This window comes from Athalia rosae, chromosome 2, assembly GCF_917208135.1.
Source record: "Athalia rosae chromosome 2, iyAthRosa1.1, whole genome shotgun sequence".
Taxonomy (NCBI): Eukaryota; Metazoa; Arthropoda; class Insecta; order Hymenoptera; family Athaliidae; genus Athalia; species Athalia rosae.
In genome coordinates, this window is record NC_064027.1 from 22,738,455 (window position 1) to 22,759,091 (window position 20,637).

General features: G+C 33.2%; 2 protein-coding genes across 5 annotated transcripts in view; both read left to right on the top strand.

Moving 5' to 3' along the window:
• The window catches only part of LOC105689465 (complexin), a 146,956-nt gene extending 139,511 nt beyond the window's left edge, over window positions 1–7,445 (top strand). For both annotated transcript variants that reach the window (XM_048651066.1, XM_048651067.1), the window contains one exon: window positions 52–7,445. In XM_048651066.1, coding sequence (XP_048507023.1) covers window positions 52–125 — 74 coding nt within the window. In that variant the 3' untranslated portion in view covers window positions 126–7,445. The remainder of the gene's footprint in view (window positions 1–51) is intronic.
• Window positions 7,446–10,269: 2,824 nt separating this feature from the next.
• LOC105689279 lies at window positions 10,270–19,958 on the top strand. 3 transcript variants are annotated; one of them, XM_048651064.1, is made up of 10 exons: window positions 10,270–11,545; window positions 11,968–12,233; window positions 12,559–12,704; window positions 13,045–13,227; window positions 13,347–13,554; window positions 13,642–13,766; window positions 13,837–13,976; window positions 14,069–14,334; window positions 14,439–14,586; window positions 14,662–19,958. In XM_048651064.1, the coding sequence occupies exons 2-10, from the start codon at window positions 12,049–12,051 to the stop codon at window positions 19,726–19,728; spliced, it is 6,468 nt and encodes a 2,155-aa protein (XP_048507021.1). In that variant the 5' UTR covers window positions 10,270–11,545; window positions 11,968–12,048; the 3' UTR covers window positions 19,729–19,958. The 3 variants fall into 3 exon arrangements, with proteins under 3 accessions (XP_048507021.1, XP_025602529.2, XP_048507022.1); XM_048651065.1 differs by lacking the exon at window positions 10,270–11,545 and having other exon boundaries at window positions 11,581–12,233; window positions 14,662–17,251; window positions 17,339–19,958; XM_025746744.2 differs by lacking the exon at window positions 10,270–11,545 and having other exon boundaries at window positions 11,580–12,233.
• Window positions 19,959–20,637: the final 679 nt, after the last annotated feature.

Here is a 20,637-nt window from a genome sequence, read left to right on the forward strand (position 1 = left end):
AATTGTTATCATTTATTTTTGTCTTTTTTCTTCTTATTCTTCTACTTTTAGAATTGAAGAACACGATAGAAGAGCAAGTTAACGAGCTTAAAACTAAAATTGAAAGCAAATGCAGCCTCCAATGAGTATACTCCCTCTTCAGCGACCGTCAGTGATGGGAACAGGTACGAGAGGAAAAGAGAACGACACCTGGGAAATCGAGCGAAAATTGTTGAAAAAGAAAAAAACCAAAATTATTAAATAAACTAAAAATGAAAATAACGAAAATCACAAGAACCAAAATACCGTGAACATCACAATACGCCTGCGTGAATCATATATAGAGCTATACCGCTGAAAAGAGAGAATAATTATTTTGAAAAAAAACAAACAAGCAAACGAAACAATAAAAATCAAAACAATATTATGATCATGAATTTATAGCCACCATTTTCGATATCTGCTGCATAATATTCGTTACAAAGAGATCCTCATCTTCAATCTCGTTATCTTAGGATTGATTCTCGGTTATTTTGTTTTTATCCTCATTAATTTCCAAGTTCATTTTGGTTCTGCCTCTCTGAACTGTAATTCAAAAACTACAAATATAATTAGAGAACAAATGGAAATAAAATCAAACAAGATAAATCATGCACACCGAAGAAACGAGAGTGACGATGACTACGGGGATATGAACAAGAATAACTGAATAAAAAATATCTTCATCAGATGCAGAACGAAGCGAATTGAATACGCATATAGTACAGAGTACATCCGTTCTCTATTGACGAATATATTGTACACTGCGCGTATCGATTACTGATTGGTAAACGGATCCACTTCACAGAGAAATAAAAGCTTTTTTTCCTAAATTTTTAACGAATCGAAAACTGCAAATAAAAAATTTCAATATCTGAGCAATTTGAAAACGTATGCAAGTATATCGTATGTATACATCGCAGGTTTACGTAGAAAAAAGCGTGCGCGACGAAGAGGAAATTTCATTAACCAAAAAAAAAAAAACCAGAACCATATAACAAAAATCATGAGAACGATGAAAAGTATTGGCGGATTGGCTGAGAACATACACCGACGACTGCTGGATAAGAGAGGGAAACAAGACACGAAACTGGAGAAAAATATTAATAAAACAAAGACTGTAACAATTCTAGAGCCGGTCAAAATGATGAAAACGGAAAAAAAATTTGAAAAAAAGAGGAAAGTTAAAGATAAACGTGAATCCCGAGAATATGATAACTGTACATAAGTTGTAAAAAAAAAAAACCAAAGAAATGATATGTATGGTTATCATGCAATCGGTCGACGATCGTGATTATTATTATGATAAAGTAATAATAATTATGATAACAATAACATTAATGATAAAACTAATGATAATCATAATTGAACGTCGTCTAACCCGACCGTGTTGTAGTTTTATAGCGCGAGCAAAACGAAAAGAAATAATGGTCGGTATATGCAAAAAAAAAGAGAGAATAATGAAGTTATTTAATATAAATGGATGGATGAAATAATGAAGAGATGGAATACCTTGCGACGAATAAAATAACACCGACAAGTGAAAAACAAGAAAAAAAATAATTTGTTATTGAATTATGCTGCGAATGCTGCTTGTAACATAAAAATTAATTTAGACGATTAGATTGAACATTAGCATAAAAATGATACAGCTTAAAAAAATGAACAAAAAAAGGTAACAAAATGAAGAAAATGGAAAATGAAAAATAAAATATGATTTTTGTTATCCATACCCCTATAACATTCGTTTGGATATACAAGGTGTAATGAATGAAACAGTTATATGCGTATTTATATATACATATGTATGTACGTAACAACAATAACAAAAAGATTAATTTAACCAAATTAATGAATGAAGAAATGAATACACACACGTATATAAATACATACAAATAGTAAGGAAAAGAAGAAAAAAGTATAGTTTATAAGTTTGTAGTAAGTTACGTGAATAAACATAGTGATCGGTGAAAAGTTAGTACCTAGTTAGATTCAAGCGACGGCTGTTTCAGTAATAATAATTATTAATAATTAATAATTAATGATAACGGATAACGAGAAATAATAATAATAATATTAGTAATAACGATGAATAATTACTAAATAACTGATAGATGAAGAATAATGATAAATGGAGGTAAAATGGAGTAATTAATATTTGTATTTAGACAACAACAGAAAAAAATAAGAACAACACAGATCGAGGCTAGAGAAGGAAGAAGATAAAGACGAAGACATGAGGAAATTTTCATGAATCAGATGAACAAATTAACGATTGAATGACGAATGAATGAACGAATGAATGAATAGATCGTATTATAATCGAAGTTAAAATTGGGCCCATCAGCTGTCCCATCGCGTGTTCTTAATTCCTCGATGCATCGTTAGATGATTAGTTAATCGAATAATTACCAATTAAATAATCAATTTTCTAATTGAGGAAAAAAGTACACCATTATACGACCAAAACTAATCACCGAATACACCATGTAAGACAGTTGAAGGCTCCGACTTGGTCCCTCGAGAAAGAAAATGAATAAAAAGCGAGTGAATAAAAAAAAAGCGAATGCCTTACTTTTCATGTAATAAACGTATTAAAGAAGAATTAAAAAAATCAAAAAATCTAGCGTATCACGTTGATTTTGAGTAGTGAAGAATAAAATTAAAAATAAAAACGAGAGCACTCGTTAGTAAGAAAATAAAAAAGGCTTGAAAAAATAATAAAATGAAAATTATGTTACAAAAAAAAAATTCAAATAAAATAAATAAATGAATAAAATTCGATAGTTCGACGTGCCAATGCGCAGGTTAATTGAAAATAAAAAAATTAATGATCGATTATGATGTATTATAACGCAGTTCGACTAGCTTAAAAAAAATATGAAAATAAAAACCAAAGAAGAAAATTTATCGGGGTTAAATTTTACATACGTGTCTATTTGTACAGCGGTCGTATTATAATATTTTTCCAAAAGAGATCCGGTATATCCCTTATCAAAAAGAAAAAAAGAAAAAGTTCTCATCGGTATTTTGCTTAAGAAAGTATAAATAATCTAATATGTAAGGTAAAGAAAAAAAAAATGTTGAACCGTTTTTGTATATGACGATAAACAAATTGTATTTTTTTATTTCTCCTCTCTCTCTATAACGCGAAACAAAAAAAAAATTAATTGATTAATCGAAGCTCTATTAACTCTGCCTATAACTTCACTATTCGACTGTTTATTATTTCCATTGTTACAATAACTGTTGCAGATGGTATCGTTACTATCACAGATGTGAAAATAAAATCGGCAAGTCTGAAAATTGAATAAAACATAAAACAAAAATAACCAAATGACATAAGTTAGAATGGCACGAATCGAACGCTACAAAAATTTTTCCATGTGCAAATAGAAAAGCGAAGGAAGAATTCTCAATTAATTTTGGAATGGACAATTAAACTATTGAAAAAAAACGTATGCGATGTTGTCTCAATATTAATACTAACTTGATATTGTCGAGCACGAATTTTTGGGAGTGAGAAAAAAAAGTGTATTTATCTTTCGGAAACTGTCATTGCTGTTCGACAGTATTCACTGATGTTGTAATTAATTTGTTTCTTTGTTTTCTGTTCCCAAAAATTCGTGCCCCGTCTATCTTTCTCTATCTCTGTCTCTATCTATTGATCCTGTCTATCTATTTATCTATGTGTATGTATTTTCCGTGTGTATATATATGTGTGTATATACCTATTTCACTGTATTTCCTCCTGTTATGAAAAAAAAATTTGACACAAAATCCGGTCCGAATACCTGTTCATTCAAATGAAAGCAAATGAAACAATGAAAAAAAAATCAACTGTCTGATTGATGGAAGTAAAATCTGAATGTGTACAACTGCAATTACGATACCGAATGAGAATTCTCCTCTAATTCCTAAAATGCTTGATTTGACGATCAATCAATCACACTCCAACTGTGAGAAATAAAAAAGCAACAAACGAACAATATGGAGGACTCGCCTAACTCTGTCTTCAGGAATTCGGTCAGGTTTAATGAAACAACCAACAGCTACAACAACCCCTTAATTATTCTGTCTCGTGTTTCGTGTCTCGATGTCGTCGCATGCTTCTGTCTTGTCTACATATACATATGAAATATGATAATATATGTACATTATACTCATATATATTCGCCTGTTTGTGATCTATGTCGCGCGATGTTGCAGTATGGTGGCTAAAAAGCAAGATATATGTATACACATAAATCAAAGAACAAAAAATACAACAGAAATACAAAATCTTCGTTGCGGTTTTCTATCGTCACTATAGTTACATAGCGGTATTTGATTTATCGATTCGTTTTCTTTCATTCTTTTCTATTTCAACTACATCTCAAACGGAGCAAAAGAACATTCCATATTACACATATATAATTGCGCCGCATGTGACACGCGCTATTTTCTCTCTATATGATCAATTTTCTACACTCTAAGTAATTAGAAAAAAAAAAGAAAACAAGAAAGAAGGAAAAAAATAATTAAAACAACGCTATATCATTAAACAACCTCCTAATAATGGTACATAGCATACATATATTTATATATATATACATAGCTGCGTCCTCGTGAACAATAAAAAAACAAAAAAACTAGACGCAAAACACAAAAGAGAAATAGGTACTCATATTGCGTATACCTATATTATCATGTATAAAAAATGAATAAGTATATATATAACACCCGGCAGAAATAAAGCGAAGAAATGAATAAATAAATGAATAAATATATAACGAGAAAAAAAAACTTCAAATTATCTAAAAATGATACTTCAAGTCAATTACTTAATTAAACTCAAATATATATTGTATATCGTAATCAACCAATTAATTAATCAATTTAATCAAAAGATCATCAGTTATATTGGAGATGAAAAAAAACTATTAATCACGTAAAACGCATAAAAGATTGAATTCATGTGAACATTCCCTAGAAAGAAAAAAATTTAACACGAAATTGAGGTAGAAAAATGAATAAATCGAAAGATATAAAAACAAGGATAACTATATTAATATTGTTGAATTTCAAAATTTAATATGCGTTGATTATTTTTCGGTATACATAATTATTCGTTATTGTTATTGTTCAATCTTCTCTATACACCACACACGACAATGATAGAGAAAAGAAAAATTCCTCATCATCTCTATGTATATCCTGGCCCAACCTACAACCACACAGAACACACGATTTACTTCGATGTTTGTACTTGATGCATGAATTATGTAAAAATCTAGTTATATTATACTTATATCATTATCTTTGTCTCTATCTCTATCTCTATCTCTATATCTATCTCTTACTCGATTCTATATAATTATTATCTATGTATCTAAACTAAAACTAGACAAGAAGGAAGAAAATGAAAAAAATGCAAAAAAAAGAAAAAATGGAAATGAAAAATAGAAAGAATAAATAGAGCTATACGTGTACGACAGATAATTTTAGATAAACAATATTGTCAAATTACTGTTATTCATAGTATGATATTCTATACTATAATAAAATGTATGATAAGATTATCACCTATACCAATCACCCGATTACATACCCAAAACGAAGAGAAAAAAAGCAGAATTTAAATAAACGAAAAGAAAAATTATCCTGTCGACCAAAATAGTAATAAAAAAAAACTGAAGTGATTACGAAGAAGATGAAAACAATATATACACACGTACATTCCTGGCAGTTGTTAGTCTCGAGTAATTTGTCTAATTATTTCTCTCTCCTTTCGTGTAGTTTCGTTTATTTCATTCATTTACCGATGATGAAAAACTTAATCAACGCGGAACGTACTTTGCAGCAGATCATTGATTCGAAATAGATGAATTTAAATAATTTATTTATTTGTCGTGTAATTACTATTCTTGCTACCGTGTTGTCGATGTTGTTGTTATTTTCATTACTACTATTATTATAACGATTATTGTTATTAATGTTGACATCATCATATTTATTATAATTAACGCTATTATCACATAGTATACAGATAAATGAAACAGCAAAAACCATGACACACACAGGAAGAAACAACAATAACCGAAAAAAAAAGCATAATTAATTGTTGTCTATTGTTGTGTAATATTGTAAGTTTAATTATTATATACATATATACATACTATACATATATATTTGCTATGCTGCAGCTGTTTATATATACGTTATACATAAATGCGGTGTTGCTAAGCTACTGTTGCTATTAATGTCGTACTGTTGTTGTTTCTCGATATTCAGTAAGTGAAACACAAGAGGGGGAAAAAATAATAATTGTTTTACTTTGCATAATCGTATTATTTATTGTTGAATATATACTGATATACGAACGTGGTTCAATTCGTATGTATGAAAAAACCAAAAGAAAAAAAATGAGAGGAAAGAAAGAAAAAATAATCGAAAAAAAAACGAGAACATCAATATCGTAATAAATTAACCCCGATCCGTATCAGCCCTATCCTATTTAATTATTATTCATTAATATAGTCGCCCTGGTTGCCTATGAGATATCGGAAACGCGGGGATGATCGGTACATAAAGTTTAAAGTGAGTAAAAAAAACTTAAAAAGAAGAAGAAGGATTTTTTGAAAATCTCTTTAACATACTTTCGTTGTTTCATTATAATTATCACGATACGTGTTGATTAAATATTTATACACTTATTATAGTAAAATTGGAAAAATCCCCGCGTGTTTCGGCCCAATTAAATGAATTAATAGATATTCGCTACCGCCCTCTTTTAATCTTCGTCTTTTTCAACCTCGATGAGAAAAAGAAAATCACACACGAATACACACGCGCGAGCGAACCAATGGGCGCAGAAGGACTATGAAAAAAAAAACGAAATAATACGACCGAAAAAGAGTTAGAGAAATAAATTGGCGTTAAGATAAATTTCAACAATTTCACAAACTGCACCGCACACGCACAGATACACGAACACGAACACACCGCGAATGATAAAATTTGAATTGAACAAAGAAAGAAAATAAATAAATAAATGAATAATGATGAAAGAAAAACACTTGAATAATAAGCATTATTATACAAGAAGATCTTATTATGTATAGAATCGCACGGCGCGTTCGTTACAAGTTGATTAATTAATAACGCATATATTAACTAATAACTATTATTATCCAATATTTATATACGCGTTTTACATAATTATTAAGATAATTATTACGGATGATGAATTAAAGGTTACTGTAGTACGAGAAAAGTTGAGGAAAAGTAAGAAAAAAAAAAAAAAAAAAATTAAATAAAATATTGAATAAATATTTCAATATATCAGGGTCTCGAATTAAAAATCCCTAGATATACGCTATCACATCGTCTTCTCATCGGCAATATTTCATTTCATGAGAATAAAAAAAAATTAAAAAAAAAAAAAACAACTAACAGAAAATAACTGATAATGGACTAACTAGTGTTCGTCGGTTTTTTCTTTTACATTTTTCTTCTTTTCATATTCACTCTGTAACTTCTATCTGTTTTCATTCTGCCGATAAAATATCTTCTATAAATCTTATTATCATTATCATTATTATTGTTATTATCATTATTTTCCATTTCATTACTGTCATGGTCGTTTTCAAACTTGGCGTAATTTAGATTTATGCACCTTCCCCTTATAGATCTCTAACTATTCTTGGTAGTGACGAACCAAACAAAGAAAAAAAGACATTTTTAACGAAAACAGGAACAAATCAACTATCTATAATCTTTTTCTTGAGCCACCCTAAGCCTGAAATAAATGGCAACGTGGCAAGTGATATCAGGTAACTTACACACGTAGTACATTATAATTATATATTATATACATATGAGGATAATTATGATTGACAAAGATTTTCTAATCAATAACCCAATTTGAAGGATAAAAGAAAAAAAAAAAAGAAAAAAATAACAATAATACATAGTCATAATAATAATAACAACAGTAATAATAATAATAGCTAAAATAATATTAATAATGATATTGATAATGATAATGATAATAACAATAATAATAATAACAATAACGATAATGATAATATAATACGAATAAGAAGAGAAAACGAATAAACCAAATATTACGTATGATGTAATTCATCGACGGAAATCTCAGAAAAAAGCGAAGTCGATAAAGGTACAGGTTATATAATTAGTAAATCTTAAAAGTATGAAACAATTTAAATGAAGAAACAAAATTTAAAAAAAATTAGAGACGAATTACTATAAATCCTGACCTTGTTAAATTTAACTGTGTAATTAGCTGAAAGATGAAAATTTAATGAGTAGATGAAAAAAAAAAAATGAAATAACCAAACGAATGAATAATTCATCAATTACCAATATTAAAAAAATATATCCGATCGAAGGAAAAAATAAAGAAACAAAAAAATGATCATCATTATTATACACATACGATGTATTGAGTTTTTCGAATTTTTCATTTCATCTTATGAGGAAATTGGACTCCGAAAGATAAGTTCCATTAATTTATACGTCGTGAACGATTACGTTTCATATAGATATTGAATTTATTTTGGTACGTAAAGATATCCACCTTCGAAATCCAATTGATTTGATCGTGTATGGAAAAATGTTGGGAAAGGAAATTTCGATTGTCGAGGGAGGAACTGAGAACCGTTCATATTATTACTACTATGAATTGAAAAATGGGGAGAAAAGGAAATGACTTCAAAAAAAATGTAACAAAATAAAATAAACAATATTCTGAATTATAAAAATACAGAAAATATAAGAATGACTATTAAGAGACAACGACACAACGCATTATAAAGTAATATTTATTAAACACTTAAAAGTTGAACAACTTATATAATATACATATATATATAATTATATATAAACAATTAAACTTATAGTAGCGAAGAGTACATTAAAGAAAAAAGAAGAAACAAAAAACATATATACTGTATAGTATGTAAGCAGAGATATTATAACACGAGAAAAAAGAAGGAAAAAAACCAAATTTTGAAGAAAAATGAAAAAAATAATAATTAGGCTTTAGCTTTGTACGTGAGAGTGCTAAAAATAATAATTCTAGTAATATTAAGAATAACAACAATAACGTTATTAATAATAACAATAATAATAATGATAACGATAATAGTAATGATATAAAATAATAATAACAACGATAATAATAATAATAATAAAAATTACAATTAAAGAACAAACCAAAACCAAAAGAATAAACAATTAATTAACAACAACTGATTGGCTATACATATATCTAATAATTTCATCTGATGTTTTCTCGACTGCCATATTTGGGTAATGAAATACATATTACATATACAATATATACATATAGATATATATTATATAATATACAATATCAAAGAAAATTAATTGGATTGATAATATTTTATTACTTCTGAGACAGACTTGTGCGATTTTTAGGATTTTATTATTATTTAATCATAATAAATAAGAATTTAGAAAACGTTATCACATCATATAGTTCCAAACTATACACATCGGTTGAATAATTAATTCTATCGAAACGATTCTACATACGCGTGGTATAAAAATATAAGAATATTCGAAATGTTCCCACTATTGTTGTAATTTTTATTATCATTATTATTATTATTGTCATCATTATTATTATAAATAATAAATAAAGATAATCGAAAGAAACAAAAACTCAAAAATCGAAAAAAAGATTTTAAAAAAATACGAGAGAAGAATGAAAGATGCTATGGTGTAAAATAGAAAAAGAAAAAAAAAGAAAAAAAAATTGTTAACGAAAAAGCAATATTATCGATGCCTATTCATGTATATCAAGAATACGAATATCACGTACGAGCTTTTGTTCAGCTACGTGACCATTTTATTTCGTGCTATGCGTTTCTTGTTTCGTTGGTTTTTTTTTTAGGAAAAAATGTCGATGCATAACGTGGATTATATCCGAAATACATTATGTATTATATGATGCATAACTGTGTATTGTTGATAATATCGAGAAAAAGTAAGGAAGAAAAAAATGAGCTGACCGATCGGTCGCAGTAATATTTATTTTAAATGAATCATCGTAGAAAGAAAAGAATGAAAAAAAAAAAATTAGATCTCCAACTGTCCAAAAATCGCATAAAACTGGCTCACGAGTTTCGTAAAGAATTATTGTTATTTATATATGATAACTGAAATGTAAAAATTGATAAAAAATGATATGAAAAAATGACAAAAATAAGAGCAGAAGAAAGAGAAAAATAAAAACCGCAAAAAAAATTACAAACCCTTGTATAAAGTAGCGTGCGTAGTGGCCGATATTTGCGGCTAATCAGAGACAAGATGAGTTTGTTGTTGACGTAATATTATGAAATATTAATAATGATAATATTATATTGTTGTTAGATATCTACGGTATTACATTATATATATAAATATATATATTTAAATATATATATACAGTACGATATATATATATATATTGATATATAAAAGAATTAGGTAATCTAGATTAAGTATATATATCTATATATAAAATGATGACACACGATTTAAAAGTAGCTAGCGTTGCTTAGGGTGACGCTGCCACAGGTACGCCCCTTGGAACGGTTTTTATTGTATCTCGTTAGGAAAAACAATCAAAAATTATTATCCAGTCATTTGTTTGGGTCGATTAATTTTTTTTACCCTGTGAGCGAACCGATTCTCGATCTTTTCCACAAAATACGTAAAAATATAATTTTATTTATAATAACGATGATAATTCTGAACATGTTCTAATGAATTGCTTGTTAATCTATAAGAGAAAATGAAACCGGTTTCAGGGGCGCATCACACCGTTATAGCTCTTATTATTATATTACTATTATGAATAATAATAAAGAATGAATAACAAAAATATTATGCATTCACGTTATTTAGTTGTTAAGAGTAAACTGAGCATAATAACCGCGGGTGAACAAGGAATGGAAAACAAGTAATAAATAAAAATCAATCATACTCCAAATATGAGCCTATAGCATTTTTCAAATTTTTTGTATTCTTACCGCAATCTGAATACCAGATGTTACGAATCATTCTGGATACTAATTCAAATCATAATAGGGCCGAAGTAAGTATTCATTAATATACATGTACACTGCATAGTACGCATACGACAAATGTGGTGAAATTTGAATTTATTTTTTTTTCGAAATTTTGTGTACGTTGCAAATATTTGAAGAAGTGCGTGTACGTGAAATGTACATGTGTGAACAACGTGTATTCGTAGCAAGAAAATGATTAGTAGACGAAAATTGAGGAGGTGAAGCGTACGAAATAATGATCGAATATCGTGATCGAGAAATCAGTTTAATAATTTCCATCGTTGAGTGCGGAGTTTGAAAAATTTTCATTATCAATGTTCCAAATATCTTTCAAGTTGTACACTTCGATTCAGTGATCGTGCGATGATATAAATAATAACAATAATAATAATAATGCGAGTATCAACAATTCTATTACCTGCAGCGTACATGTTGTAAGACCGGTAAGCGGTATATGGTGTTCGAGAAATTAGTATAGCTTAGATTTCAATCTGGAATACATTCTAAAACCGGTAAATTTTAAGATTTCTCCTAGTCTGCAGTAGTAGTAGTTTCGTACGATACGATTTTCCCTCTCTCCTTGAACATGAAATATTGAAATTAACTTCGTTCTTCTCAAACTTACTTCCGCGTATTTAATAGTAAACTTACTTTCTCATAGTTCAGTTTGCAAAAATACGCATTATCTATAAATGATTATTTTTTGAAAACAAAATGGCGCGAAGTAATTTTGTTTCTAATACTTTTTTATCATTACGGTTACGTGCGTGCATAATTACCCATCTAGATTTTAACTAATAGAATATAGGCGATCGCTCGTTTTTCATTTTTCTATCATAACTCCAATTCATTTATATACCCTCAGCAATCGACAGAGAAATTGGGAGCGTAAATTTTGATATTCAGTGAGCAAAAACAAAAGGACGAACTGGCCGTGATCGTTATCATGCAGTCCGATAAAAAGTTACCGCTGCTTGTTATTCTTCTATTGGAATTCCTCGTAAACTATACCACATCTCAGGATTCCTTGCAATTTAACGTGAACACTAAAAAAATTGTCGCTCAAACGAGCGAGAAATTTTTGAGCTTCACTTTCGATCCTGCCGCTCTACTGACGGGAGATGTTCTCACGTAAGTACCAAATAAAACAGAAAAAATATTCATGCATTTTGTTTACCACGACGCGTTCAAAAGTATCACACGATTTTCCAGAGAAGAAAAAACTAATTTTACATTGTAAGAAAATTCCGAGGAAAATTCTGAATACAATTTCCAAAATTCTCATTTTTAATCGAGTTTTTCGAAATTCAAAGAATCTTTCTCTTTTTCGTTACCTTTTGAGAGTGATTTTGAGTTTTCGCGAGCACAGTTTCGGGAGAAAAATATTTTTGCGTGCAAATTATAATAACGATTAGCGCAATCACCGATAAATTTCTAATGGATACTCATCAATTAGATCGAGTACCGAACGGAGCACAAATATGGCCAAGGCATTGGCCCCAGCTTATGTTCGAATCGCTGGACCCAAGAGCAACGTCTTCGTCTTCGAACGTTCGTTGTTTCCGCAAAACGGTTACGAAAATCCAGATGTAACCTTTTCCGGTAAGTTCTACCTCTCTGTTAAGATTTTATACAATTTTTAATTACGTTGCCAAAGACGATCAGTTCGTTAAACCTGCGTGAGTAATTACGTCATTCGTACAACCGAAATTAGGTCAGGTATAAAAGAATTGTCTATCAAATTTGCTGACAGATATTTAGTTTCGCAAAATAATTATATTCTGCAAGCGTTCGCGCTAAAACTGCAAAGGCTTGCAAAAAATTCTGCGGACTATTTACGAAAACTGTACAACAGGTGTATGAGGAGAAGAAATTTTTCGTGTTTTTCGATCACGTTATTTTGAGAACCGTGACAATTTTTTTTTTTTTATTTTATTCGCAGAAGCACATTGGGTGTTGGTTCAGCAATGGGCTCAGAGGTCCGGTCTCGAGGTGGTTTCTTGTCTGGCTCCTCAAAGAACGGAAAATGCTGATCACGTGGTCACTTGGGATTCGGGAAACACTATGGAACTTATCTCATTCAGCGATCACATGGGCTACAACATTAGCTGGCAACTGGGATATGGTAATAATGGAAAAATTGACACGGAAAAATCATTTTAACAAAAGCTACCAATCGGATTTAGTAAATTGCAAGATAAAAGAACGCAGTTGAAGAAAACAAAATGATGTCCATTATTTCAGAATGTCAGACGCGGTGCGACGTAAGTGGCTATGATCTTGGAAAGGATATTGCTCGTCTGAGAAATATGTTGGGTGCTTTTCCGAGATATGCAAACAGCATCATAGCTGGACCAGATTTTGTTAGTATTAGAGGAAAAGAGCAGTCTCAATATATTCAAGATTATCTGAACGCTGCCGGCAATTCTATCTCGGTCATCACTTGGCACCCGTATGTAGTAAAAGAAAAGATGAACAATAAAACGCGGTTTTCGTTTCTGAATTCTCCTAATTTCATCCTGTCGAAATATTATGACAGGAATTTTGCTGGAGTGGCGCTCGATTCTGATGGGGTGGTGCTCCAAACCGACACCTTGGCATCAGAGAAGGATTTACTTTTCAAGGCCATGGGACGCGCAGTCACTAAGAAACCCATTTGGATAGGTAAATTTTCTCAAATTACAACATCAGCTAACGACAATGGCGATAACAATTATTTTTCATTCGTTATTAGCTGAATCAAAACCGGAACAATGCAAGCAGCAATTTCTCGGAGCTTTGGTATGGGCACGTAGGCTTGGCAGTGCGGCAAAACTTGGTATTCAGGTTATTATGAGGCAACCTGATGCAACAAAAATTTTGCAACCCACACCGGTGAGTAGGAGTGAAGGCGCAAAATTCATCGAAGTTTCTTTTCGATTTTATAGTGTCGAATTCCTAATCTATCTCATTTTCGAATCGCTTAGGACTACTGGGTGTCCATTTTGCACAAGATGCTCGTCGGCCGGGAGGTTTTAGAAGCAAAGTTAACGTCGGGTAATAAAACCCACGTTCATTTCTTCTGCCAGTGTACAAAATCGTCGGAAAAATACGACAAAGGTGCGGTAACAATTTTCGGGATCAACTTGACACCGGGAAAAGTTTCTGTTTCCTTGAAAGGACTCAAGATCAAAGCTTTGCATAAGTACATTCTGATGCCTGGTTACGACGCCGACAACCGGATGTTCGCCGAGTCAGTAGTGCTAAACATTTTCTCTGTTTATTCTCTCTTATTTGAGTCTTGAGAAATTCATTCGAACAACTGATTGAATATTTTACTTCTCGTGTCACTTGCAGAACTGTACTCCTTAATAACGAACCTTTGAACCTTGTGGATGGCGATAAACTTCCGGAAATTAAACCAACTGTTTCGCTCATGGGGAAAAGCATGGCGGTAAAACTTCCATCCGGAGGAATTGGATTCTGGGTGATACCTGGAGCCAGAGTGAGTAGTCTGGTATTTCTGAGAATTCGTTGGTCGTTTCAGATTTGATGCTGACCTCCGTTTTCGATGTTACAGGTCAAAGCCTGCATGGGTCACGATGATGAAGCAGTTGAGACTAGTTTGCTGAAGAAATTAACGAAGAAACTTGAGGAACCGGAAGTTGCAGATGAAAATGACGCGAGAGAGGAAGAACAGAGCACAGAATTCGAATCGTCGGAGGATATAAAATCGATTTTGAAATCGAAGGGGAAAAAGAAGAGGAAATTCAGGCACAGCGATGAAGCCGAAGACGAAGAAAAGAGGTTCAAGAAAATAGACACGAAAAAAGAGTTTGAAAAACTTGAGAAATTCTTTAAAAGAAATCACAATTACGAACAAGACAGGAAAGCCAGACTCAAGGGAAGAACCGGACATGCGATTTTCGATGACGAAAGCAACGATACCGTAGAGGATAAAAAATCAAATAGCGATTCCTCGGAAGAAAACGGAGCGCTCGTTCAACTCAAGAACGAAAATTCTGTAGACTCGGCCGAAAAGATTCGATCTAAAATTGAGGAATATAAAAATAAACTAATCGAGTATGAAACCAAGCAAAGATTTAACGATGAATACGATCAGTTGGAAAAGTCGCGAAAGTTTTCTTCTTGGCAGAATTCTCCTCGATACAAAGACGTGAAAACTTCGGTGAATGACGTAGACACGCAAAAAGCAATCGAAGCACTCGCGCTAGTCTCGAAAGTGGAAGAGGAAATTGAAAGATTTGGAGAACCTCGCGAGAGAATAAATCAAGAAGTCAATGCCAATGCGAATGAGAACCCGCTGGATAAAGTAGCTGTTGATATCGGCGAGGAAATTCTCTTAGAAGAATTGCAGAGGTCTGATAAAGCCAAGCGGATGATCGACCCTCAAATATTAGGAGGACTTTTCAAGTATTTCGTTGGTAAAACGCCACAGCAACCAGCTGAGACTCCGCAGGCAGAAATTCCCAGGCCGAAAAGAGACCTGGAAAAATTATTCGGAGACGATCCACTCGGTCTGAGAAAAGATGGACTATTCAAAAAACGGCTGAAAACTGAGGAAGCTAAAGAGAGGAGGCTGGAGCGAAGACATAGAAAAAAAGACCGAGAGGTAATCGGGCTAAAAAAAGAACTTCCGATTCCAAAACTCACCGATAGTGATGAAAACAATTTTTACGGTTTCCCCGAGATGAAACCGATCGAAAATTTTCCGAAAGGTGACGTTTTTTTGGCAGAGGGAACTTCGTCGGAGGAAAAATCTGGAGATTATGATTACGTTCAGGATGACGACGATGATGAAGTAGACACAAAAACGAAATCAAATCGTGGCAAACAACGAGCGAAATCGAATAACAGAAACCAACACAGTGGAATATCTGCAGCGAATGACGATGATACTTGGATTGAAGAACCAAACTCGAACCTTCAGTATGCGCCTAATGAATTTTTTGAACGAATAAATCGTCCACCGGTTGCCATAAAGAGCCAGTGGAAAGACTACGGGGAATTATACGAGCCTGAATCACTTGTACAAAAAGTACAAAAGGAAGAACAGCAGAAAACTCACGAGAATGACGCGCCGATCGACGCTGTAATTACGAAGGAAGTTCCTGATGAACGAGCGGATAAAAAGGCTAAGGAAACTGCGGTAAAAAAGCTCCTCAACTATTACGACGAAACAGGTGTGAAAATCGTGCCAAGTCTTGACCGAGAGCAACCGAGAAAGAAGACGAAGAATAAGAAAAGTGGCTTGGCGAATGCGAGTCAAAATAACCGAGAAATCTTCAAAAGTGAAGAGTCGGAAGGACGTGATGTTGACCACAGAATTTTGAACTTGGGAAACGATTCTGAAGACGAGGAAGAGCCTGGATCCATGGAGTTCGTGAATTCGAAAGAAGATGATTACTCCGAGGAATCTTACGAGGATATTGTCAAGGAAGATGCTAAAGTTGGTGCCAAGAAAAGACCAAAAAGAAAAATTCCAAATTTGAATCACGACGTTTTGATACCAGAAATGATCAGGGAAGACGCTGGAAACATGAGAGATTGTAAGTGTAGAGTTATCAGAAAGACGGGGAAAGTTGACTGCAAAACTTGTAGGAAAAAACAACGACGTTCCAGAGATCTTACCGATCAAATGACCGTGGAATATCCCGTTGAAAGTTTTTACCCTGAAACTTCCTCTCCCACCGAATCTACGACCACCGACCAACCGACGATGGAAAATAAGGAAGAAAATAAAAAAGTGGAGGGTAACGAAACCGATGACAAGATCACAACGATGACGTCACCTGGCCTTGAAGCTGCGGACAACACCGAATCGATTGATTTGAACACTGAATCTCCAGGTACGACACCGAATTCCTCCACTGACTATGACTTTTCTGTATCCAAAAAGATAGATCCAGAAGAACCTGTCCAGAGTCTGGAACCTGAGAAGTTGGAACCTCAGATCGTTGGGTCAATTCAGACCGTTGAGTTTGGTGATTTATCACCGGTAGTTACCAATGCTGAAGAAACCAACGTAGCTCAAGCACCTGAACAAAAAGACGAAGTTCGAGTCCTTGAACCGGGAAATCTAGATCAAACGTCAAAAAAGGAAGTTGAAAAAATTGTGAGCATCATCGAGGACGATAACCCGGAAAAAGGTAGTGAAAATAATAACACAAAACGGCATATACCAGAGTCACCAGAATCAGAATCTCAGTCTAGTAAAAAATTCTCTCTTTCATCAGGGTTGAAGATTGGTACATCCGCCAAGGTCGCTGGAACATCAGAAGCAAAGTTCAAGGAGAAATCTGACTTTAAATTGAAAACGGATGCTTTGTCGGCGCTGATAAAGGAGAACGAGGGCAAGAAAGCTGACGTGTTGAAGGCATTTCAATCATCATCGAAGCTGAAATCAATCGATAACTCGAAATTTCTAGAGTTTCAGAAAAAACGTGCTGATAAATTGGTCGACTTGAAGGAAAAGTTGAGAGAGAGAAAGGCAAAGATACTTCAGCAGTATCGACAGGAACTTCTCGATGCTTTGAGTAAATGCGACACTGAGGTAGAAAGAAACTTGAAAAGGAGAGAAATTTGGGATAATTTTACCCAGGAAGATGAATTCCAGGATTTTGTTGACAAGGATAAACTGGCTTATTTCATGATGCATAGACCTGTTAATTGTGATAAATCCGAACATAATCACTACGAAAACATAGAAGACAAAAGATACGTTCCGCAAGTTGCGCTGATCCAATCGATCAAAGAACCAAGGGAACGGAAAATCATTACTTCGAATGATCCTCGAAATTTTATTTACGGACCAAAAATCATGCGATTCTCTTCAGCATCCGAAGAATCGTCTGATTCGAGTGAAGAGGATTCTCAAAATTCTCGAGAAGAACCTAATCAGCAAGACGACCCCTACTACGCGATAGTCGAGAGCCTGGAGAATCCGAAAATTTTACACTTGGATGACTTGCGCGCTGATGATTCTACCGGAATTGACGAAGAGCGAAATCCAGATAACGTTCCCGAACGTTACCACATTCCAGAATATGATTACGAAATAGATTACAGTCGTTATTCGAAAGATGGTGATTCTCTTTCGCAGAAATTACCGAAAAAATTCATTGCAATCGAAAATGCAAATTACAAACATGGTAAACCGGAAAGAAAAATGTTAGAAAATCTGGAGAGTTTGGAGAATTACGGAAGCAATGGTGAGAAAATTCATTCCCTAATTCCAGCACATCCTGAAGAAATTTTGCATCATAAGCAATACCAGGAATTGAGAAATTCGGAAGAATCCAAGTCTTTCGAAGATAATCGCGAAATTCAAGATCATCCGCAGAAAATTGTCTTCAACGTCGGCGGAAGCAAAGACGATTCCGAAGAATTTTATGGGGCTGAAATCGTCGAAATTCCGATTGAAAACGGATTCAGGATATTGCAGAAACTTCAAAGCTCGTCAGAAAATTGTCAAGGTTGTGAAAATAGAAAACGAGAAAAACTTGCAAGAGAATTGGATGAATCTCAAGGTTACCAGCAGAATTATCATCTGAGACGAGGACGCCGTTTGATCCCTGAGGATCAAGAAAACATTCCGGAATATGAAGTCGCACCTGCCGTCAGAAGAGGGAGGGACTTAAAAAAAAGAGAAACCCGCTCAAACTACATATGCGTCAAAGAAGATTCCACCGAGGATTCTGACATAATCGATAACCGAATTTTCAAACTAATCAAACGAAAAGATCATTTCGAAGCTGTTCCCATAATGGAACTTTCGGTAGAAGATTCTGGCACTGGACGAGAAAGAAAATTGCTACGTAAAGTTTCTAGGAACAATGAAAAGGCCAGAACCAAGAGAAAGAAGTACAGTACGGAAGCGAAACTCGAAAATCCAGATAATTATGACGTCTTGATGTTGATGCCGGTCAAAACACAGAAGTCCAGACGTTTACGGCGTGACATCAATAACAATAATATCGATCGATCTATGAGTAGTGACGAGATTAACAAAGTTTGGGATGATACAGTCGACGTTGAAGAAGCTGAAAAAAGACTGCAGGATTACATCGACCCGAAGGAAAAACCGGAGAAAGATTTTAAGGCGGCTCAATCGACGCTGAATGAGCACTTGATGAATCTCGGAGAAGAATTGGACCCTCAGGAAATCGAGAAGTTTGAAAAAGTAGTTTTGAATCTCGGATCACCTGACCAGGAGACGATATCCATCGTAGAGCAAACCGAAGATGACGGCGACGAAGCAATTCAACTTCGTGAATACCTCAACAAAGAAGTTTCGAAGAAATTGTCGACGACCGAAGTTGTTACTCCGGAACCGACTACGTCTACACCATCGATTTTTGATCTCGCGATGCCAAAATTAGAGAAAACAATAAACGAAGGAATAGAAAAAGTCGGTAACTTCTCCGAATCGCTAGAAGAATTCATAGGCGATTTTAACACCAGGTTCAACGGCACTTCGGAAATCAAAGACAAAGAATTTGAGACTGACTGTGAACAAACGAAAGAACAAAATATTAGCCACAATATTTTCCACTCTGCCTTAGAAAAAGTCAGAAGATTCTTTGATTTCCTTCATGGCATTTCTCTCATTTTCAACCAATATTGATGTATCGCGATGTTATTTTTCATTTTTTCTACGTTTTTATTATTTTATTGTCATTATATGATTGTAAGTCTCATTTCAATATTCGTCTGACCTAAATTATTAAAACGTCGTGTATATCAATTACTCGATGCGCAAGGCCATGCATACCGCTGCAATATTATTAGTCGTTACGATTATTCTTCATTATATATCCTATAAATTATGTAATTAAAAAAAAAAACACAAAAAAATATTGCGAATCGTCATTACTGTATTTTCCCTATCCTGCGAATATCCTGATCACAATAAAAATAATCGATTCGTTCCACAGATCGGATATGATTCGTCTGAAGTATCTGCAGGCGTCACTTCTTCAGAAAAATATACGGTACAACGATCTATAGTTTGTTTTCTTGGAAATATATTTCACTATGTAATCAGAATGTAGAGCTGTCCATTTATATTTACGTGTCATTTGAACTGCTGTGCTCAGCGGATTTCAAATGACACACTGACTCAATTTATTCTATCGAACGAATTAATTTGAGAGTTCGTCATTTTGACTAGAAAATCACATTTTTGAAAATATTTTCTCCGGCCGAACTTCTTGATCAATCAAGCCCGATTTCCTGTATCATTTCCGTATTGAGCTAAAAAAAAAAGGAACAACCAAACAATTCGAAAAACGAAATAATATATCGTCATCCACATTTTATTTGTGTATTATACATATATTCATAACACATCGTTGAATGCATTGCACCATAAGCAAAGTTCCGCAACTAACTTTTGCTACCATCGTACATTGATGGCTGTTCAATATTCTACTGACTCATCACAAGCAGGTCAGTCACTGTCGGATAAGTTTCACGTGCTCATTGTAAGATTACACTCCGTAATTGAATGATTGTACCTTAAATCATTTCCAAT

What these genes read in the sequence shown, in the direction of transcription:
- LOC105689279 (XM_048651064.1), top strand. Translation starts at nt 12,049, where the DNA reads ATGCAGTCCGATAAAAAGTTACCGCTGCTTGTTATTCTTCTATTGGAA. An exon ending in CTGACGGGAGATGTTCTCAC is followed by an intron (nt 12,234 to 12,558) that starts GTAAGTACCAAA and finishes CTCATCAATTAG; the next exon opens with ATCGAGTACCGAACGGAGCA. An exon ending in TCCAGATGTAACCTTTTCCG is followed by an intron (nt 12,705 to 13,044) that starts GTAAGTTCTACC and finishes TTTTATTCGCAG; the next exon opens with AAGCACATTGGGTGTTGGTT.